Below are 24,051 nucleotides of genomic sequence, written 5' to 3' on the forward strand. Positions count from 1 at the left end.
CATGCTAACCTCTCACCATTACAATAACATGGGAGGTTAGCATTTTTTGGGGGGGTATGATATATGTGCGTCTAACTTTCTCACTCATCATTATTCACGATACATTCAGGACTATCCGTAATCATGGTAGCATGCAAATTAATGTAGAAGTATTTAGAAACATATATTCTTATTTACAATAACATCCTGTAGCTCAGTTGGTAGAGCATGGCGCCTGCAACGCCAGGGTTGTGGGTTCATTTCCCACGGGGGGCCAGTATTAAAGATGTATGTACTCACTAAATGTATGTCGCTCTGGATAAGAGCATCTGCTAAATGACTAAAAATAAAAAACATTGAATCCAAAATAACACAATACATTATTTCCATTCATTTATATTGGTCACAAAATAATCTGAAACACAACCAAAACAAACAGCAAACGCATCCAACAAGTTTGTAGTCACAAGCTTGATGTAATCATTGAGTGCTAGGAATATGGAACCAAATACTAAAAATGTTTAATACTTTAACACACATAAGTGAATTTGTCCCAATACTTTTGTTCCCCTAAAATGGGGGACTATGTACAAAAAGTGCTGTAATTTCTAAACGGTTCACCCAATATGGATGAAAATAACCCTACAATTAAAAGCTGGCAGGTCTGCACTATAACCTCATAGTCATTCAAATACAAAAGTGCTGGAGTACAGAGCCAAAATAATACAAAATGCTTCACTGTCCCAATAATTACGGAGAGCACTGTATGTTCTGGCTGAAAAGATTTGGGATGGGCCCAAAATGTTCTACAGCTGCAACATCGAGAGCATCTTGACTGGCTGCATTATCACTTGGTATGGCAAATGCACAGCTCTCAACCGCAACACACTACAGAGGAATGTGGTCCTCTGTAGCTCAATTGGTAGAGTATGGCGCTTGTAACGCCATGGTAGTGGGTTCGATCCCCGGGACCACCCATATGTAAAAATGTATGCACACATGACTGTAAGTCGCTTTGGATAAAAGCGTCTGCTAAATGGCATATTATTATTATTATATTAGGAAGGCCCGAAAAATGTACAAAGACACCAGCCTCTCAAGCCATAGACTGTTCACTCTGCTACCATCCAGCAAACGGTACCGGAGCATCAGCTCTCGGACCAACAAGCCCAGAAACAGCTTCTACACCCAAGCCAGAAGACTGCTAAATAGTGACAAGACTGATAAATAGTTAACTAAATGGTTACAGAGACTATCTGCACTGACCATATCTTTCTCTGACTACGGACACTAACAAGACTATGTGCATTCGGAAAGTATTCAGACCCCTTGACTTTTTCTACATTTTGTTACGTTACAGCCTTATTCTAAAATTGATTAAATAGTTGTTTCCCCTCAATCTACACACAACACACCATAATGACAAAGCAAAAACAGGTTTTTAGGAATTTTAGCAAATGTATTGAAAATAAACTGAAAAATAACATTTACATAAGTATTCACAGCTTTTACTCAGTACTTTGTTGAAGCACCTTTGGCAGCGATTACAGCCTTGAGTCTTCTTGGTTATGACGCTACAAGCTTGGCACACCTGTATTTGGGGAGTTTCTCCCATTCTTCTCTGCAGATCCTCTCAAGCTCTGTCAGGTTGGATGGGGAGCGTCGCTGCACAGCTATTTTCAGGTCTCTCCAGAGACTGTAGCTCAGTTGGTAGAGCATGGTGCTTGCAACGCCAGGGTTGTGGGTTCGTTTCCCACGGGGGGCCAGTATGAAAATGTATGCACTCACTAACTGTAAGTCGTTCTGGATAAGAGCGTCTGCTAAATGACTAAAATGAAAAATGTAAAATGTTCTATTGGGTTGAAGTCCGGGCTCTGGCTGGACAACTGAAGTACATTCAGAGACTTGTCCTGAAGCCACTCCTGCATTTTCTTGGCTGTGTGCTTAGGGTCATTTTCCTGTTGGAATGTGAACCTTCGCCCCAGTATGAGGTCCTGAACGCTCTGGAGCAGGTTTTCGTCAAGGATCTCTGTACTTTGCTCTGTTCATGTTTCCCTTAATCCTGACTAGTCTCCCAGTCCCTGCCACTGAAAAACATCCCCACGGTATGATGCTGCCACCACCATGCTTCACCGTAGGGATGGTGCCAGGTTTCCTCCCGATGTGACGCTTGGCATTCAGGCCAAAGAGTTCAATCTTAATTTCATCAGACCAGAGAATCTTGTTAGCCCTCTTGGAGTTTGCCAAAATGCACCTGTCATGCTTTTTACTGAGGAGTGGCTTCCGTCTGGCCACTCTATCATAAAAGCATGATTGGTGGAGTGCTGTAGAGATGGTTGTCCTTCTGGAAGGTTCTCCCATCTCCACAGAGGAACTCTAGAGCTCTGTCAGAGTGACAATCGGTTTCTTGGTCACCTCCCTGACCAAGGCCCTTCGCCCCCGTTTGCTCAGTTTGGCCGGGCAGCCAGCTCTAGGAAGAGTCATGGTGGTTCTAAACTTCTTCCATTTAAGAATGATGGAGGCAACTGTGTTCTTGGGGACATTCAATGCTGCAGACATTTTTTGGTACCCTTCCCCAGATCTGTGCCTCGACACATTCCTGTCTCGGAGCTCTACGGACAATTACTTCGACCACATGGCTTGGTTTTTGCTCTGACATGCACTGTCAACTGTGGGACCTTATATAGACAGGTGTGTGCCTTTCCAAATCATGCCCAATCAATTGAATTTAACACAGGTGGACTCCAATCAAGTTGTAGAAACATCTCAAGGATGATCAATGGAAACAGGATGCAACTGTTTGTAAATAAGGTATCTGTTTTTATTTCTAATACATTTGCAAAAATGTCTAAACCTGTTTTCACTTTGTCATTATGGGGTATTGTGTGTAGATTGATGAGGAAAAAACGAAATGTAATCAATTTTATTATAAGGCTGTAATGTAACAAAATGTGGAGAAAGGGAAGGGGATCTTAATTCTTTCCGAATGCACACACACTCACCTCACATACTACACTGACTCGCACACAAAACCCACACACATTCACATACACACACAACGGCAACACACATACGCAGTTTTACACTCATCATATGCTGCTGGTACCCTGTTCTTTATTTTACTCTTATTATTATCCATCCTGATGTCACTTTACCCCGCCTTCATGTACATATCTTCCTCAAATACCTCGTACCCCTAAACATTGATCTGGTACTCTCGGTATAGCTCCATTCTTGTGTATTTTACTCCTATTTTTCTTTTATATTGATTTTTTAACTCTGCATCGCTGGGAAGGGCTCGTAAGCAAGCATTTCACGGTAAAGTCTACACCCGTTGTATTGAGCGCAAGTGACAAATACAATTTTATTTCACCATTTGGCAAAAAAAATCATGCATTACATTACAAAGTTATGATAAGAATGTGTGAAAAGGGGAAACAAGAAACTATAAGCCTAGAAATAAAACAAATAGTCAGTTATCTTGCACTCCAGCAGGTGTTGCTCTTCTTCCCCTCAAAAAGAGCATCAGCTGTAATCAGAGAGAAGCTGTGTTTAAAAACATCCTAAAAGCTTCCTGAAAGCCCAGTCTAACAGGATCTGCCGCTTTTCACTGCACACTGATAATGCAGTGTCATGACATAATTATTTCTATAGCACAAAGCCCAGAGTTCACTCCAGGGCCTAGACTTTCACTACTTTTTAATCTGGATCAGAATGATCCGGGTTCTGTAATCTTATTTTTTGCAATCCAGGATCAGATCGATCTGACTGTTATTTTTTTATGTAAGATGTAAGAAAATGTAAGAAAATTATTTAAACCTTTAGTTACATTGACATTTCTTGGTTGTAGTGCCTTTCAACTTTTTAAATCCACCCTTCCAGTGGGATCAAGATAATCCTTATTTTCGACATCAAAACAATCCAAATCACTATCTTTGAGTTATGAAAAAGGTCAGATTGGATTACCAAAACCTTATCCCTATATGGAGGATCAGAAACTCATTTTTCAGTTTTGAAAAACCCAATTCTAACATTTAATCCTAACAGATTGCCGGAATCCGGTCAGGTATCTTTTGAAAAACTGGGCCCAGGAAGCCAGTTCCAGTTTCTCTTATTTCCACCTCTGGTTGTATTGAAAAGTGCTGCTGAAAACCCACCAGCATCATCCGGTCATCCTCCACTTCCTGTAGGAGACCAGCAAACTCCTGGAAAGATTCCGCTGTGGACAAAAATAAAGATATTATGTTACATAGGGCTTTGGGAGAGTTCTTGATTTATCCATGTTTAGTGAGATAATGGGGTAAAAATTAAGTCCTTAGAAGATGACAAGCTCATAGCACTGTACAGGGGAGGATGTGAAATCAATACAGGATAGCATTAGATTGTGTGCCACAACATGAAAATGTTTCACATCCGTATTCCATGAAATCAATTACACTGAAACATCAATACATCTGTTGCCACACAGACTCAATGCTAGGGGGTAAAGTAATAAGGCTGACTAGAGCCATATACGGATTAAACTCCAAAACTATATTTTAAGTGAGAACTAGGCAGGTCTGAAGTCGAAAAAAAAAAGGAAATGTGAGCATCACACGGCCTACTTCACCCACCAAGGTTTTCCAGCACACAGCTTTGACCTACAGCAGCTACAGTGAGGGAAAAAATTATTTGATCCCCTGCTGATTTTGTACGTTTGCCCACTGACAAAGAAATGATCAGTCTATAATTTTAATGGTAGGTTTATTTGAACAGTGAGAGACAGAATAACAACAAAAAAATCAAGAAAAACATGTCAAAAATGTTATAAATTGATTTGCATTTAATGAGGGAAATAAGTATTTGACCCCTCTGCAAAACATGACTTAGTACTTGCTGGCAAAACCCTTGTTGGCAATCACAGAGGTCAGACGTTTCTTGTAGTTGGCCACCAGGTTTGCACACATTATATCAGGAGGGATTTTGTCCCACTCCTCTTTGCAGATCTTCTCCAAGTCATTAAGGTTTTGAGGCTGTTTGGCAACTCGAACCTTCTGCTCCCTCTACAAATGTTCTATGGGATTAAGGTCTGGAGACTGGCTAGGCCACTCCAGGACCTTAATGTGCTTCTTCTTGAGCCACTCCTTTGTTGCCTTGGCCGTGTGTTTTGGGTCATTGTCATGCTGGAATACCCATCCACAACCCATTTTCAATGCCCTGGCTGAGGGAAGGAGGTTCTCACCCAAGATTTGACGGTACATGGCCCCGTCCATCGTCCCTTTGATGCAGTGAAGTTGTCCTGTCCCCTTAGCAGAAAAACACCCCCAAAGCATAATGTTTCCACCTCCATGTTTCACGATGGGGATGGTGTTCTTGGGGTCATAGGCAGCATTCCTCCTCCAAACACGGTGAGTTGAGTTGATGCCAAAGAGCTCCATTTTGGTCTCATCTGACCACAACACTTTCACCCAGTTCTCCTCTGAATCATTCAGATGTTCATTGGCAAACTTCAGACAGGCATGTATATGTGCTTTCTTGAGCAGGGGGACCTTGCGGGCGCTGCAGGATTTCAGTCCTTCACGGCGTAGTGTGTTTACCAATTGTTTTCTTGGTGACTATGGTCCCAGCTGCCTTGAGATCATTGACAAGATCCTCCCGTATAGTTCTGGGCTGATTCCTCACTGTTCTCATGATCATTGCAACTCCACGAGGTGAGATCTTGCATGGAGCCACAGGCCGAGGGAGATTGACAGTTATTTTGTTTCTTCCATTTGCGAATAATCGCACCAACTGTTGTCACCTTCTCACCAAGCTGTTTGGCGATGGTCTTGTAGCCCATTCCAGCCTTGTGTAGGTCTACAATCTTGTCCCTGACATCCTTGGAGAGCTCTTTGGTCTTGGCCATGGTGGAGAGTTTGGAATCTGATTGATTGATTGCTTCTGTGGACAGGTGTCTTTTATAGAGGTAACAAGCTGAGATTAGGAGCACTCCCTTTAAGAGTGTGCTCCTAATCTCAGCTCGTTACCTGTATAAAAGACACCTGGGAGCCAGAAATCTTTCTGATTGAGAGGGGGTCAAATATTTATTTCCCTCATTAAAATGCAAATCAATTTATAACATTTTTGACATGCGTTTTTCTGGATTTTTTTGTTGTTATTCTGTCTCTCACTGTTCAAATAAACCTACCGTTAAAATTATAGACTGATCATTTCTTTGTCAGTGGGCAAACGTACAAAATCAGCAGGGGATGAAATACTTTTTTCCCCTCACTGTATGTTGGTCTATTGTCCTTCAAACAATGTGTAGGCAGGTTGCTTCGGATTCACACCATCTCAAACAACCTAATTCATACTCTTCGAGGAGGTGCTCCCACAATAATGTGATTTTTACTGCATACAAGGTAATGTATTGCATGCTTTCCACCCCACACTAAGACATTATCCCATATGGCTCTTAGTCTGACATCATATCCCTATATGAACTTACCAATATTCATCTCGTCATCTGTCAGGGAATCACCAATGAAGTCGAACTGGAACACGTTGAGTGTCTGGGAGAACTTCTGAACTGCCACAGAATAACCTTAATAAAAACACATACATTGCATATTATCAACCCAATCTACATAATTTGGTAACAAATATATAGTGGATGTATTAGGACTTTATAAATTAAACTGTGATTGTTATTTTGGTGATTGCCAAATATTGGGCTTAAATGTGATAGCACTGGTATTATTATAACAGTTCAGCCATATATAAATGAGCACAGTATTTGGTAGGGCCGGGACGATACCAGTATCGCGATACTCGTTAGTAACGTGGCAAGGAAACAAAGAAGTGGATTTAACTTCTTTAGGAAAACAGCCCTAATGTTGGAAACAAATACAGTGAGGGAAAAAAGTATTTGATCCCCTGCTGATTTTGTATGTTTGCCCACTGACAAAGACATGATCAGTCTATAATTTTAATGGTAGGTGTATTTGAACAGTGAGAGACAGAATAACAACAAAAAAAAACAGAAAAATGCATGTCAATTTTATAAATTGATTTGCATTTTAATGAGGGAAATAAGTATTTAACCCCTCTGCAAAACATGACTTAGTACTAGGTGGCAAAACCCTTGTTGGCAATCACAGAGGTCAGACGTTTCTTGTAGTTGGCCACCAGGTTTGCACATATCTCAGGAGGTATTTTGTCCCACTCCTCTTTGCAGATCTTCTCCAAGTCATTAATGTTTCGAGCCTGACGTTTGGTAACTCGAACCTTCAGCTCCCTCCACAGATTTTCTATGGGATTAAGGTCTGGAGACTGGCTAGGCCACTCCAGGACCTTAATGTGCTTATTCTTGAGCCACTCCTTTGTTGCCTTGGCCGTGTGTTTTGGGTCATTGTCATGCTGGAATACACATCCACGACCCATTTTCAATGCCCTGGCTGAGGGAAGGAGGTTCTCGCCCAAGATTTGACAGTACATGGCCCCGTCCATTGTCCCTTTGATGCGGTGAAGTTGTCCTGTCCCCTTAGCAGAAAAACACCCCCAAAGCATAATGTTTCCACCTCCATGTTTGACGGTGAGAATGGTGTTCTTGGGTCATAGGCAGCATTCCTCCTCCTCCAAATACGGCGAGTTGAGTTGATGCCAAAGAGCTTGATTTTGGTCTCATCTGACCACAACACTTTCACCCAGTTCTCCTCTGAATCATTCAGATGTTCATTGGCAAACTTCAGACGGGCCTGTATATCTGCTTTCTTGAGCAGGGGGACCTTGCGGGCGCTGCAGGATTACAGTCCTTCACGGCGTAGTGTGTTACCAATTGTTTTCTTGGTGACTATGGTCCCAGCTGCCTTGAGATCATTGACAAGATCCTTCTGTGTAGTTCTGGGCTGATTCCTCACCGTTCTCATGATCATTGCAACTCCACGAAGTGAGATCTTGCATGGAGCCCCAGGCCGAGGGAGATTGACATTTATTTTGTGTTTCTTCCATTTGCGAATAAATCGCACCAACTGTTCTCACCTTCTCACCAAGCTGCTTGGCGATGGTCTTGTAGCCCATTCCAGCCTTGTGTAGGTCTACAATCTTGTCCCTGAAATCCTTGGAAAGCTCTTTGGTCTTGGGCTCTTTGGTCTTGGCCATGGTAGAGAGTTTGGAATCTGATTGATTGCTTCTGTGGAAAGGTGTCTTTTATACAGGTAACAAGCTGAGATTAGGAGCACTCCCTTTAAGAGTGTGCTCTAATCTCAGCTCGTTACCTGTATAAAAGACACCTGGGAGCCAGATATCTTTCTGATAAAAATGCATTAAAATGCAAATCAATTTATAACATTTTTGACATGTGTTTTTCTGGATTTTTTTGTTGTTATTCTGTCTCTCACTGTTCAAATAAACCTACTATTAAAATTATAGACTGATCATTTCTTTGTCAGTGGGCAAACGTACAAAATCAGCAGGGGATCAAATACTTTTTTCCCTCACTGTATCCCTATGTAATCCAGAGTCACAATTATTTATTTTGTGATACTTGTATGTTATGTTACAGTAGGCTTGGGCGATATACCGTTTATACCGTATACCTGTTTATAACTACAAGTTAAGTATAACTAAAGAAATCTAAGATGTGTCAAATAAATTATATCCAGCTCAGGGCACCAGCTGTGCATTCGATTTGCTAAATGGTAGCTAATTGGCTAGGTGTCAAGATCAAGCTTCTTAGTTACAGCAGAGACATTCAATCCCCTCCTGAATCAAGAGTCCTGTTGCCTAAATTGTTAATTTTTTATAGCGCTCGTGTGCACATTCGGTAATACCGTATGGTACAGAAACGGTACGAAAATCTGGATACCGCCCAACCCTACGTTACAGTCCTCTTTCAAGCGCTCTAATGAGTGAAGACAGTCATTACTGTAAGATTTAGAATTAATTAAGTGATAATGTCAGAGAAGCTGGTGTTTGGAGGATATATTGGCACGGGTGTTGTTAGGCACGAGAAGAACTCGAGGGCCGTCAAACCGTGCCAATATATCCTCAACACCGGCTTCAAGGGCATTATGACTTTTATACAACAGGTTACCAACATATTCAAATAATGACTGACATATTTTCATTAAAAACTTTATTTTGATGAATTTATTCATACTATTTCATCCTTCCACAGGATACAGTCCCGAAACAAATCTAGGGTTGCTACCCAAGCCGGCTGGTCATTCGTTCGATCGGTTCGGTTGCCAGAGACGCAACCCAGTCGTTCAGTCTTTTTGTTCTGTATTTATGGACGCGACCCAGTCGTTCGTTCTAAATGTTCCTGTCAGGGTGTCAGTGTAATGCGGTAGGCGAAGTCAGGCGCAGGACACAGAGCTAAATCAGAAGGCATACTTTACTCGAAGGTAAAAGAAAGAACAACAACCTCCACGCAGGGAGGGAACAAACCCGCACACTAACGACAGCCGAAACATGAACAAACACACACAACACACAGTGTGAGACAGAGGGTTAAATAGGGAAGACATCACTACATAATGGGAAACAGGTGTACATAATAAAGACAAAACAAGTCGAACATAGATACATGGATCGGTAGCAGCTAGTACTCCGGTGACGACGAACGCCGAAGCCTGCCCGAGCAAGGAGGAGGGGCAGCCTCGGCTGAATCCGTGACAGTTTCATTGCCATACTGGCTGGCAACGTTCTTATCCCTTGCTTGCTAGCTAGCCAACTACGGCTAACATACAGCCATGTCAAAAAAGTGCAGCCAGAATAACAGCAAAGTAGCTGTATTTGCATTTGTTTAAACTGTTTTCTAGTGACATTTATTTGGATACATCAATAACAATGAGCTAATGAGAAGTGATTTCACCTGGCATAGAACATTTGCTCACTTGTCAGGACACTGTTGTTCAGAAGAGCTAGCCAACAACACAGCTAACACAATCACTTCAAACTGAAGCTGGAAAAACTGCAAACTAGCTCCACTTCATTTAGTTTGACCTTTTTTCAACTTACATTTCTTTTTATATATCCATAAAAATGATGCCAGCTGATTAATGATTTCGACTGGCTGAGAAACGCTGCCTGCCTGTGTCTTGTCCCAACTCACGACACATTCATTACTATGGAACAGCTTGAGATTGAATTTGAATATTGAAACAATGTTGCAAATGTCGGAGAGACAGACAGCAAGGTTTATACAAATCTCAGCTGTTGAAAACAAAAATGTTAGTCTAAAAGAAATGTGAGATAATGTCTAGATGCTTTTTATAGTGGAGATCAAGTTTATAAATTGCTTGGCTGGGCTGATGAGACAGTGGATTGCGCAGTCAGATGGAACAGAGTAAATAGGCATTTTAATGTCATAGATTTACTTGTGGAATAGACACCGGCTGGAATGCGGTTTTAACCACTCAGCCTTCAAGATTAGACCCACCCGTTGTATAATATACAGACAAGTAAGACATGGACATGCTAATGGTTAGAATGGTTCTTCAGGTTGGGGCATAGATCAACCAGATAAAACAGTACAAGAGCTGAGGGCAAACTCAGCTCTAGGTTCAGCCTACTCAGCTGGACCCAGAGTTAGGAACATTGCTACACTGCTTCATTGCAGTCTCCTGTTCTGATGCCAGATATATTTTCTTACATTACATTAGAAGAGACGTGTCAAATTATTTTCACCTCAGGGGTGTGCCAATGAGGAGGCCCAAGATATCAGACAGACTAGTGAAACCGGTATGAAATGGATGGCTAGTTAGCGGTGCGCACTAGCAGCATTTGAATCGGTGAAGTCACTCGCTCTGAGACCTTGAAGTAATTGTTTCCCTTGCTCTGCAAGGACTGCAGCTTTTGTGGAGCGATAGGTAACGATGCTTTGAGGGTGACTGTTGTCGACATGTGCAGAGGGTTCCTGGTTCAAGTCCAGGTTGGGGCGAGGAGAGGGACGGAAGCAATACTGTTACACAGGGCTGCAGTGGAGCAGGTCTTCAAGTTCCTGTGTCCAAATCACTAAAGACTTAAAATGGTCCAAACACACACACGCACAGTCCACACGTGCACGGACCTGAAGAAGGCGCGACAGCGTTTCTTCCCCCTCAGGTTGAAATAGTTTGGCATGGGCCCTCAAATCGTCAAAGAGTTCTACAGCTGTACCATAGAGCATCTTAACTAGCTGCAGCATTGCCTGGTATGGCAATAGCACCGCCCTCGATAGCATGGCGCTACAGAGGGTGGTGCGGACAGCCCAGTACATCACTGGGGACGAGCTCCCTGCCATCCAGGACATCTACAGTGCATTCAGAAAGTATTCAGACCCTTTGACATTTTCCACATTTTGTTACGTTACTGCCTTATACTAAAATTGATTTAATTGTTTTATTCCATCAATCTATACACAATACCCCATAATGACAAAGCAAAACCAGGTTTTCAGAAAATGTTGCTACAAAATAAAATTACTAAACTGAAATATCACATTTACATAAGTATTCAGACCATTTCCTCAGTAGTTTGATGAAGCACCTTTGGCAGCGATTTCAGCCTCGAGTCTTCCTGGGAGTGACGCTACAAGCTTGGCACACCTGTATTTGGGGAGTTCCTCACATTCTTCTCTGTAGATCCTCTCAAGCTCTGTCAGGTTGGATGGGGAGCGTCGCTGCACAGCTATTTTCAGGTTTCTCCAGAGATGTTTGATCAGGTTCAAGTCCGGGCTCTGGCTGGGCAACTCAAGGACATTCAAAGACTTGTCCCGAAGCCACTCCTACGTTGTTTTGGCGCTCTGGAGCAGGTTTTCATCAAGGATCTCTCTGTACTTTGCTCTGTTCATCTTTCCCTCGATCCTGACTAGTCTCCCAGTCCCTTCCGCTGAAAAACATCCCCACAGCATGATGCTGCCACCCCCATGCTTCACCGCTGGGATGGTGCCAGGTTTCCTCCACACGTGACGCTTGGCATTCAGGCCAAAGAGTTCAATCTTGGTTTCATCAGACCAGAGAATCTTGTTTCACATGGTCTGAGAGTCTTTTGGCAAACTCCAAGCGGGCTGTCATGTGCCTTTTACTGAGGAGTGGCTTCCCTCTGGCCACTCTACCATAAAGGCCTGATTGGTGGAGTGCTGCAGAGATTGTTGTCCTTCTGGAAGGTTCTCCCATCTCCACAGAGGAACTCTAGAGCTCTGTCAGAGTGAAGTCGGGTTCTTGGTCACCTCTCTGACCAAGGCCCTTCTCCCCCGATTGCTCAGTTTGGCCAGGCGGCCAGCTCTAGGAAGAGCCTTGGAGGTAATAAACTTCCATTTAAGAATGATGGAGGCCACTGTGTTCTTGGGGACCATCAATGCTGCAGATATTTTTTGGTACCCTTCCCCAGATCTGTGCCTCGACACAATCCTGTCTCGGAGCTCTATGGACAATTCCTTCGACCTAATGGCCTGGTTTTTCCTCTGACATTAACTGTCAACTGTAGGACCTTATATAGACAGGTGTGTGCCTTTCCAAATCATGTCCAATCAATTGAATTTACCACAGGTGGACTCCAATGAAGTTGTAGAAACATCTCAAGGATGATCAATGGAAACAGGATGGACCTGAGCTCAATTTTGAGTCTCATAGCAAAGGGTCTGAATGCCTACCACTTTAAAAGATGCAAAATATATTTTTCAAATAAGACAGAAAAACAGAGACTTGAGTGTGCATAATTGGATTGAGATCTGGGTTTTGACTAGGCCATTCCAAGACATTTAAATGTTTCCCCTTAAACCACTCAAGTGTTGCTTTAGCAGTATGCTTATGGTCATTGTCCTACTGGAAGGTGAACCTCCGTCCCAGTCTCAAATCTCTGGAAGACTGAAACAGGTTTCCCTCAAGAATGTCCCTGTATTTAGCGCCATCCATCATTTCCCAGTCCATGCCGATGAAAAACATCCCCACAGTATGATGCTGCCACCACCATGCTTCACTGTGGGGATGGTGTTCTCGGGGTGATGAGAGGTGTTGGGTTTGTGCCAGACATAGCGTTTTCCTTGATGGCCAAAAAGCTCAATTTTAATCTCATCTGACCAGAGTACCTTCTTCCATATGTTTGGGGAGTCTCCCACATGCCTTTTGGCGAACACCAAACCTGTGTTGTTTTTTTCTTTAAGCAATGGCTTTTTTCTGGCCACTCATCCGTAAAGCCCAGCTCTGTGGCGTGTACGGCTTGAAGTGGTCCTATGGACAGATGCAGTGGGGAAAAAAAGTATTTAGTCAGCCACCAATTGTGCAAGTTCTCCCACTTAAAAAGATGAGAGAGGCCTGTAATTTTCATCATAGGTACACGTCAACTATGACAGACAAATTGAAAAAGAAAAATCCAGAAAACCACATTGTAGGATTTTTTGAAGTAGCTTGGTTTGAAGAAATCAACTGTGGGAGCAATTATTAGGAAATGGAAGACATACAAGACCACTGATAATCTCCCTCGATCTGGGGCTCCACGCAAGATCTCACCCCGTGGGGTCAAAATGATCACAAGAACGGTGAGCAAAAATCCCAGAACCACACGGGGGGACCTAGTGAATGACCTGCAGAGAGCTGGGACCAAAGTAACAAAGCCTACCATCAGTAACACACTACGCCGCCAGGGACTCAAATCCTGCAGTGCCAGACGTGTCCCCCTGCTTAAGCCAGTACATGTCCAGGCCCATCTGAAGTTTGCTAGAGTGCATTTGGATGATCCAGAAGAGGATTGGGAGAATGTCATATGGTCAGATGAAACCAAAATAGAACTTTTTGGTAAAAACTCAACTCGTCGTGTTTGGAGGACAAAGAATGCTGAGTTGCATCCAAAGAACACCATACCTACTGTGAAGCATGGGGGTGGAAACATCATGCTTTGGGGCTGTTTTTCTGCAAAGGGACCAGGACGACTGATCCATGTAAAGGAAAGAATGAATGGGGCCATGTATCGTGAGATTTTGAGTGAAAACCTCCTTCCATCAGCAAGGGCATTGAAGATGAAACGTGGCTGGGTCTTTCAGCATGACAATGATCCCAAACACACCGCCCAGGCAATGAAGGAGTGGCTTCGTAAGAAGTATTTCAAGGTCCTGGAGTGGCCTAGCCAGTCTCCAGATCTCAACCCCATAGAAAATCTTTGGAGGGAGTTGAAAGTCCGTGTTGCCCAGCGACAGCCCCAAAACATCACTGCTCTAGAGGAGATCTGCATGGAGGAATGGGCCAGAATACCAGCAACAGTGTGTGAAAACCTTGTGAAGACTTACAGAAAACGTTTGACCTGTGTCATTGCCAACAAAGGGTATATAACAAAGTATTGAGAAACTTTTGTTATTGACCAAATACTTATTTTCCACCATAATTTGCAAATAAATTCATAAAAAATCCTACAATGTGATTTTCTGGATTTTTTTCCCTCATTTTGTCTGTCATAGTTGACGTGTACCTATGATGAAAATTACAGGCCTCTCTCATCTTTTTAAGTGGGAGAACTTGCATAATTGGTGGCTGACTAAATATTTTTTTTCCCCACTGTACTACAATCTCTGCTGTGGAGCTTTGCAGCTCCTTCCGGGTTATCTTTGTTTTCTTTGTAGCCTCTCTGATTAGTGCCCTCCTTGCCTTGTCCGTGAGTTTTGGTGGGTGGCCCTCTCTTGGCAGGTTTGTTGTGGTGCCATATTCTTTCAATTATTTTAATAATTGATTTAATGGTGCTCCGTGGGATGTTCAAAGTTTCTGATATTTTTTTATAACCCAACCCTGATCTGTACTTCCCCACAACTTTGCCCCTGACCTGTTTGGAGAGCTCCTTGGTCTTCATGGTGCCACTTGCTTGGTGGTGACCCTTGCTTAGTGGTGTTGCAGACTCTGGGGCATTTCAGAACAGGTGTATATATACTGAGATCATGTGACACTTAGATTGCACACAGGTGGACTTTATTTAACTACTTATGTGACTTCTGAAGGTAATTGGTTGCCCCAGATCTTATTTAGGGGCTTCATAGCAAAGGGGGTAAATACATATGCACGCACTACTTTTCCGTTATTAATTTTTTAGAATTTTTTGAAAAAAGTAATTTTGATTTCACTTCACCAATTTGGACTATTTTGTATATGTCCATTACATGAAATCCAAATAAAAATCCATTTAAATTACAGGTTGTAATGCTACAAAATAGGGGAAAACGCCAAGGGGGATGAATACTTTTGCAAGGCACTGGATCTATAATATTCTACTGTATCTTAGTCCATGCCGCTCTGACATCGCTCGTCCATATATGTATATTTTCTTAATTCCATTCCTTACATAGATGTGTGTATTGGGTATATGTTGTGAAATATTACTGCACGGAGCTAGAAGCACAAGCATTTCGCTACACCCGCAATAACATCTGTTAAACACGTGTATGTGACAAATAACATTTGATTTGATTTGATTTATTGCTCAGCATATGTCTGCGTCAGAGAGACAAGAGAGAGCATGAGAAAACAAGTTTTGATCAGACAGGTAAATAAAAGTGCTGAAAACGTTTTGGCTCACTATTTGAAAACAAAAAAAATAGAGAACAAGCTATAGGATGAAAAATACCTGAGTTTTGGCTCAGGTACAGCCAACTAGCGCTAGCTAACGGTACCTACAGTAGCTGCTGCTACATCGTTAACGCCACTTCAAAAAAATATTATCTTTTTTTTTTTGGGGGTAGAAAATACTTTTCGGGATGGTAAAACGTTTTCAGTGTAAACTTAAATTACTAAAACCAGATATAAAGTATGAAAATATATATATATTTGAGAACTAACTAGACAGTCAGGAAGAATCTAAAATATGGCATGGCATGGGGCCCCCACTGATTTTGCTATAATGTTTGAGTCACTCAGATAGAATAAGAACACAGCATAAGCCATGGCAAAATGTGTGGAATTGCAGGAAATGAGCTTTGAAAATTGTAAAAATGTCTCTCCGCCCCATGGCAAATGTGTAGACCCCCCCAAGCTAACTTTACAACTGCTGCTAAAAGAAATCCTGGAGGAATCACTATGGATTTGTGTTTGCACCCAGATGGGTGTTAGGCCGATGACTTATGATAACACAGTATATAATTGGGGGGGGGGGGGGTCTTATTTCAGCCCAATCCTTTATACCTGTTGACAACGAACACTCTTCAAGTGACCTCCAGTTATCACCAAGACTGAATAAGTGACATATCCTCTACTCAGCACTTCATCTCTCTTTACAATGGCAGTTTCTGTTTTCGAGATAAAAAGCTTGACATTGGTGAATTGGGCTACGGAATGGAATCTCTGTGGGTCAAACAATGCAAATACTGTTCCAGTCATTTGGTCCTATACCAACAGAGGCAGTGGTACTCATGGAGAACGTCCAAGAGCTGACGTTTGGGATTAGCACAGTGGTACTTTGGTGAAATACTGAGGTTAGCTTTCAGTAGCCTAAGTAAGATCAACTCCAACAGTGCAAAAGGCATCAACCAAGATTCTGTAAACACAAGGGTAAACACACTGGTCCTTATGATCTGCAAAGGCAGCATTCTCTCTTTATATGTAGAGTAGAATATCATATGGCATTGGTTTTGGTGGAGAAGAAAACAGGAAGGAAAAGAGACAAAAACATGGTTATATTGTATGCTACAGGTTCATGTTGTGTATAATAAGGAATCACTGAGGCCTTCCATTGTTTACTTATGCTTGCTTAGCACGTGGTTTGGGTGTGGTTATAGACTGTGCTGCAAACATAAGATCATATTTTTCTATGATTGAAACATTTATGCCTACCTACATAGGAAAGCCTCTAAATGGTTCCTGGATGCCTGATCTTGACTCCATAGGCTATCCACCATCATTGCTCTGTGGATTTGGACTGACTTTATGAAGCATAGTATAGAAGGTGCTGGTGTCACATGCGGAAGTCAGCATGGGATGAGTCATACATACAGGAGTTCATCAGAGTTAATTTACAATGTAGCTGTAGGTTGTCTGTCTATCAGGTCATCTGTCTATCAAGTCATGTTTTTGACATGTTAAGTCGGTTACATAATTAATAGTTTGCTCTCACAGCCCACTGTGATCCACTCATTTCTTATCAAGAAAAGTACAACGTTAGGCTGATAAATTGGTTGAAATTGTGTGCTTGTTATTCAGCTGCTTGCCAAATGATGAACCATAATCAATACCAGTGCAGTCACTATTTGGCACATACAATGCATTGAAAATGTTTTTCCATTGAATGTTTATGGATCCGTTCACTCATGTATTTTTTTACAGGAATCCATCAGGACAACAGATGCAAGGGGGTCAGATGTGTTTAATTTGGAGAGGGCCAGCCCTCTCCCCTTTTCACACCACTGCTCAGTGTGCATCATTCCATTGGCTGAAGAGTAGATTCTTTCCATCTGTCAGGCTCTGCCTCACCATATCTAATCAGAGTATCTAGTGGTCAAGTGAAAGCATCAGGCAGGCTTTGTTTTGGAAACAATTGCCCAGCAATGAGGTTCCTCTCCTACAAACAGTGGGTAGGCTATGTCTCGTGAGCCCACAAACAGCCTAGAAAGTAAAACATTTAAAAGGGAAGAAAAAGAGAGAAGAAGCTTACCCTTGATTGCATTGATTACACTGTTGCCATCTTTGATTACATCTTTGAGAAATTTGCTTGTTCTTTCCAATTCTAATTCATAGCATTTTAGTCTTTCTCTAAAATCCGGACTGTCCCCATAGCAGTCGCTGAACTCAAGGGGAGGATGCCCCATTACTAATTGTTTTAATGCTGTGCAGCAGCCTAGATGTTGGAATGAGAAGTCTTCGAATTAAAGCATCATATTGCAGAACATTGTTGATCCATTTTCCACGTTGAGATTTGGTTAGCCCGCTCCAGTAAAAATTTATGCAGTCGAACCGGACCCGTGAAACGCAGTAATTCTTGAAGAGAGATTCTTGATGCATTCATTCATCAGGTAAACAATGTTGGGTGATTCTTGTTACAATGTATCTTCGAGTATATCTGGTTCCTTTTTTTACATATCATAAATGTATCTTCCCTTTGGATACTTTTTCCTTTTTGCGGGGGCTAAAAGAGTGACTTGCGAAAAGCGGGTTCACCAAGCACATCCTCCTTTCACACCCATAGTATAATTCTTAAAGGGACAGCTACAGAAAAAAATATTTTCCAGATGCACGATTTTGATTATATAAAATTTTAGAATTGTTAATACATTGTCATATTTGACTGCTTTTGTCTCTTAATTTGTGCTTACTTCGTGTCAACTTGACAAGTCAAGACAATATACTTTTTTGTTCTCTGAACCACTTCAACGATAATAATGCCCAACGCCCATGCTCTTGAACAGGGCAATGCATAGTCAAACTTCCCATAATTTGCTAGTATGCTGTGTTCATAACATGCTGACTAGACCGGTCGCGCGCATGTATATTTTGTCCATCCACACCAGACGCGATCAGGACAGGCAGGTTGAAATATCAAAACAAACTCTGAAACAACTATATTAATTTGGGGACAGTTCGAAAAGTATTAAACATTCATGGCAATTTAGCTAGTTAGCTTGCTGTTGATAGCTAATTTGTCCTGGGATATAAACATTGGGTTGTTATTTACCTGAAATGCACAAGGTCCTCTACTCCGACAATTATTCCACAGATAAAAGGGTAAACAGAGTTAGTTTCTAGTAATCTCTCCTCCTTCGGTCTTCTTCTTCTTCTTCTTCTTTGGACTTTATATGGCGGTTGGCAACCATCTTTAAGGTGCATTACCACCACCAACTGGACTGGAGTGTGGGCCTCAGTTAATCTTTCAATCACCAGTGTGGGTATATGCTCCTAAAAACCAATGAGGAGATGGGAGAGGCGGGACTTGCAGCGCATCAAGCATCACAAATAGAACCAAGTTCTATTTTAGTGCCTGGCTAAGCAGACGCTCGTTGACGCGCGCGAGCAGTTTGGATGCAATGACTGAACAACATGTATGTGTCAATTTATTTTGCAACGCTCGCACACGTAACGCGAGCGGTGTGGTCAGCATGTAAGTGGTAAAAATATATGACTTGGAAAAATCCACTTGAACGCTCTTCCAACTGGTAATTAGAAACTCCTCTTTCATCCCTGAGCTCCAACTTCTCTCACATGCTGACCTCTGACATCGCCTAATAAGGAAATTATCTCTATAACAGCATTTTCAACAGTTAAATGCAACAACAAAACATGATTTATAAAACACAATCTAATTCAAATAAAATAACATGTTATTTCTCACATGCGCCAAAGACAACAGGTGCAGACCTTACAGTGAAATGCTTACTTACAAGCCCTTAACCAACAATGCAGTTTTAAGAAAAATAAGTGTTAAGAAAGTATTTACTAAAATAAACTGAAGTAAAAAAAAGAGCAACAATAAAATAACAGTAGCGAGGCTATATACAGGGGGTACCGGTACAGAGTCAATGTGCGGGGGCACAGGTTAGTCCAGGTGATTGAGGTAATATGTACATGGAGGTAGAAGTAAAGTGACTATGCATAGTCAAATAGTCATTTGATTAGCTGTTCAAGCTTGGGGGTAAAAGCTGTTAAGAAGCCTTTTGGACCTAGACTTGGCGCTCTGGTACCGCTTACCGTGCAGTAGCAGAGAGAACGGTCTATGACTAGGGTGGCTGGAGTCTTTGGTAATTTTTAGGGCCTTCCTCTGACATGGCCTGGTATAGAGGTCCTGGATGGCCGGAAGCTTGGCCCAGTGATGTACTGGGCTGTACACACTACCCTCTGTAGTGCCTTGCGGTCGGAGGCCGAGCAGTTGCCATACCAGCCGGTGATGCAACCAGTCAGGATGCTCTCGATGGTGCAGCTGTAGAACCTTTTGAGGATCTGAGGACCCATCCCAAATCTTTTCAGTCTCCTGAGGGGGAATAGGCTTTGTCGTGCCCTCTTCATGACTGTCTTGGTGTGTTTGGACCATGATAATTATCTGGTGATGTGGACACCAAGGAACTTGAAGCTCTCAACCTGCTCCACTACAGCCCCGTTGATGAGAATGGGGGCGTGCTCGGTCCTCCTTTTCCTGTAGTCCACAATCCTCTCCTTTGTCTTGATCACGTTGAGGTAGAGGTTGTTATCCTGGCACCACACGGCCAGGTCTCTGACCTCCTCCCTATAGGCTGTCTCATCGTTGTCGGCGATCAGGCCTACCACTGTTATGTCGTCGGCAAACTTAATGATGGTGTTGGAGTCGTGCTTGGCAATGCAGTCATGGGTGAACAGGGAGTACAGGAGGGGACTGAGCACGCACCCCTGAGGGGCCCCAGTGTTGAGGATCAGCGTGGCAGATGTGTTATTACCTACCCTTACCACCTGGGGGAGGCCGGTCAGGAAGTCCAGGATCCAGTTGCAGAGGGAGGTGTTTAGTCCCAGGGTCCTTAGCTTAGTGATGAGCTTTGAGGGCACTAAGGTGTTGAATGCTTAGCTGTAGTCAATTAATAGCATTCTCACGTAGGTGTTCCTTTTATCCAGGTGGGAAAAGGCAGTGTGGAGTGCAATATCTGTGGATCTGTTGGGGCGGTATGCAAATTGGAGTGGGTCTAGGGTTTCTGTAATAATGGTGTTTATGTGAGCCATGACCAGCCTTTCAAAGCACTTCATGGCTACAGACGTGAATGCTACGGGTCAGTAGTCATTTAGGCAGGTTACCTTAGTGTTCTTGGGCACAGGGACTATGGTGGTCTGCTTGAAACATATTGGTATTACAGACTCAGCCAGGGACAAGTTGAAAATGTCAGTGAAGACCCTTGCCAGTTGATCAGCGTAATAGTTTGCAAGCCCTGCCGATGAGCGTCAGAGCCGGTGTAGTACAATTCAATCTTAGTCCAATATTGTCGCTTTGCCTATTCGATGGTTCGTCGGAGGGCATAGCAGGATTTATTATAAGCGTCCGGGCTCTTTGAAAGCAGCAGCTCTACCCTTTAGCTCAGTGCAGATGTTGCCTGTATCCATTACATTTACGTCATTTAGCAGACACTCTTATCCAGAGCAACTTACAGTTAGTGAGTGCATACATAATTTTTTTTTTTTTCATACTGGCCCCCCGTGGGAATCGAACCCACAACCCTGGCATTGCAAACTATCAACATCCCTGCCGGCCATTCCCTCCCCTACCCTGGACGACACTGGGCCAATTGTGCGCCGCCCCATGGGTCTCCTGGTCGCGGCCGGCTACGACAGAGCCTGGATTCAAACCAGGATCTCTAGTGGCACAGCTAGCACTGCGATGCAGTGCCTTAGACCACTGCGCCACTCGGGAGGTAGTGGTTGGGGTATGTACGTACGGTCACTGTGGGGACGACGTCATCTATGCACTTATTGATGCAGCCAGTGACTGATGTGGTGTACTCCTCAATGCCATCGGAAGAATCCCGGAACACATTCCATTCTGTTCTAGCAAAACAGTCTATTAATATGGTTTTTGAACATGACATTTTTTTTAAAGCATAATAGCTGTAACTTTAGTGTATGGTTGACGCAGCTTGTTGGCCATTAGCCAATCAGCGTTTCTCAACGAGTTCAAATAAAGTAAATACATCCAACTGGTATTTACAAGTTCACAACAAGTAATTACCACCTTCCCAATAGGATATGAATGTAGCATTATTATTGACTGCTGCTGTACACACATTTTCTATTTAAAAAATCCATAATGTCTATACACACCAGCATATACATATATATTTATACTCCGGACTATGACATTGCTCCTTCTAATTTTTCTATATTTCTAAATTCCTTTATTTTAATTTTTTTGTATTTGCGTGTATTGTGTTGTTAGGTGTTACTGCACTGTTGGAGATAGGAACGTAAGCATTTCACTACACTCGCGATAACATATGCAAATTATATGTACGCAACCAAGCAAATTTGATTTTATTTGATAATTGGCAGATTCGATTATGCTGAGCCAAGAGGCACCGGTCTATGGCCCTTGACTTGAACAGGCAAAAGCGGTGAGGGAAGAGAACCCTTCTCAAATCGAACAGTAATCTGCACTGCTCGGTCATGTTGTCAACAAGGCAGCATGGCATCATCCAGAAACATACAACATCTCTTTTCCATAAAATATATGTTTGAATTTTCAAAATATACTGAACAAAAATATATAAATGCAACAATTTCTAAGATTTTACTGAATTACAGTTCATATAAGGAAATCAGTCAATTTAAATAAATTCATTTGGCCCTAATCTATGGATTTCACATGACTGGGCAGGGGTGCAGCCATGGGTGGGCCTAGGAGGGCATATGCCCACCTACTTAGCAGCCAGGCCCACCCACTGGGGAGCCAGGCCCAGCCAATTAGAATGAGTTTTTCCCAACAAAACAACTTTATTACAGACAGAAATACTCCTTATCAAAGCAATCACTTTTACATATGAAAACACAGAATCTTACTCATTACTCCATGTGCTTACTTACGGCACTTTTTTGTTTGGAGCCGGCTTCTCAGTGGGCTTTGAACGGGGCACCTGGCTCATGCCTGGGAGGCAGCCAGGTTCCAAAACGAATGCTATCAACTTTCACCCCGTGCAAAACACGTCTACCCGGGCGCCTGGGCCAGATGAATCGAAATCCCCTCATAATGAACCCGGTAGTTTAGGTCCTGGATGCTGATTGGCTGAAAGCCAAGGTATAATATCAGACAATATACCATGGGTATGATGTAAAATTACTTGTTTACAGTTCTAATTATGTTGGTAAACAGTTTATAATAGCAATAAGGCACCTTTGGGGGTTTATGGTATATTTCCAATAATATACCATGGCTAAGGGCTGTATCCAGGAACTCAGTGTTGCATCATGCATAAGAATAGCCCTTAACCGTGGTATATTGGCCAAAAAATCACACCTCCTCTGGCCTTATTGCTCAATTATATAGCTCAGTGATTATTTGCATCAGTCACTGTTTATACCAGTATTGCATCCTAACCGGAATATATTCCTTTTGAATAAGTGCTAATCTTTGAAATTCTGGAGATCATGCAAACATAAAAATGTGTCTACTATGTCTGCTTTTTTTCTCTCCAGCCTGTAACTTTGGTTATTAATGCTGCATTCATAACGACGTGGGAAGGTGGTATTTACTACTAACCTTGTGGACAGGCTATTGCGCACAGGACTCACTAAAAACACGGCACTTCGATACAAGTAACTTTTCATAGGAGAGCAGGTTACCAGAGCATTTTCACTAAGCCTAACCCCTTTTCTAACCTTAACCTAATTCTCCTAACCTGCTACATTAATTATCCTAACCTGCTATGAAAAAATTGTAGCTGTATCAAAGTGGCGTGTTTTTACAGAATCTCTATTGTGAACAGTGCATATACTGTAAGCCTGGTACATCAACGATTCAAAGGTGGCCTTAGTGGGAGTGACCATAGAATTCTATGGGAGTGACCTTACTAAGTAAAGTATTTGTGCTTGTGGTGTGCTAGCGTACGGGTAGGGTTAGGGGGAAGTTGTTGTGGGAGATGATTGGTTGGTAGATTAAGCCGATTAAGCCAATGCCTATGCGCCAGGAGTTTCTCTCAGCTTATTTTATTTTTTTATCCATCCACCACCTTCGGAAGACACATATCTTTTGGGGTTTTTACAGCTTTTCTGCTACATATACATACATTTTACATATACATTTCACATACATGGTACTTTTATATACAGCAATCACATAACAATAATACATAGTTTCTCTCAGTCTTTCTGTATTAGTAAGTTTGACTCGTTAGTACACCAGACTAAAAAATGAAAAGCTGAAATGTCTTGAGTCAATAAGTCACATAATAAGTTGCATGGACTCACTCTGTGTGCAATAATAGTTTTTTCATGATTTTTGAATGACTTTATTGAGCTTCACAATCAATTTGAGATACTTTCGGAAGATTTGGACATGATGTGCGAAAAATGCTAATATCGGTCCCATGATTTGAATGGGATTTGTGCCACAAATGCTAAAACGTTAGCATGTGGAAACTTCCCAACTGGTATTTACGACTTCACTACTGGTAAATACCACCTTCCCACTTCGTTATGAACGCAGCATTAGTCACGTGACATC

The 24,051-nt window shown here is 42.3% G+C and overlaps 1 protein-coding gene across 2 annotated transcripts in view; it reads right to left on the reverse strand.

Moving 5' to 3' along the window:
- LOC121573723 (oligophrenin-1) overlaps positions 1–18,055 on the reverse strand; it is a 42,311-nt gene extending 24,256 nt beyond the window's left edge. For both annotated transcript variants that reach the window (XM_041885916.2, XM_041885914.2), the window contains exons 1-3: positions 17,545–18,055; positions 6,446–6,541; positions 4,137–4,198 (exon numbers count right to left, since the gene is read on the reverse strand). In XM_041885916.2, the coding sequence (XP_041741850.1) occupies positions 4,137–4,198; positions 6,446–6,541; positions 17,545–17,698 (312 nt within the window). In that variant the 5' untranslated portion in view covers positions 17,699–18,055. The remainder of the gene's footprint in view (positions 1–4,136; positions 4,199–6,445; positions 6,542–17,544) is intronic.
- Positions 18,056–24,051: the final 5,996 nt, after the last annotated feature.

This window comes from Coregonus clupeaformis, chromosome 9 (assembly GCF_020615455.1).
Source record: "Coregonus clupeaformis isolate EN_2021a chromosome 9, ASM2061545v1, whole genome shotgun sequence".
Taxonomy (NCBI): Eukaryota; Metazoa; Chordata; class Actinopteri; order Salmoniformes; family Salmonidae; genus Coregonus; species Coregonus clupeaformis.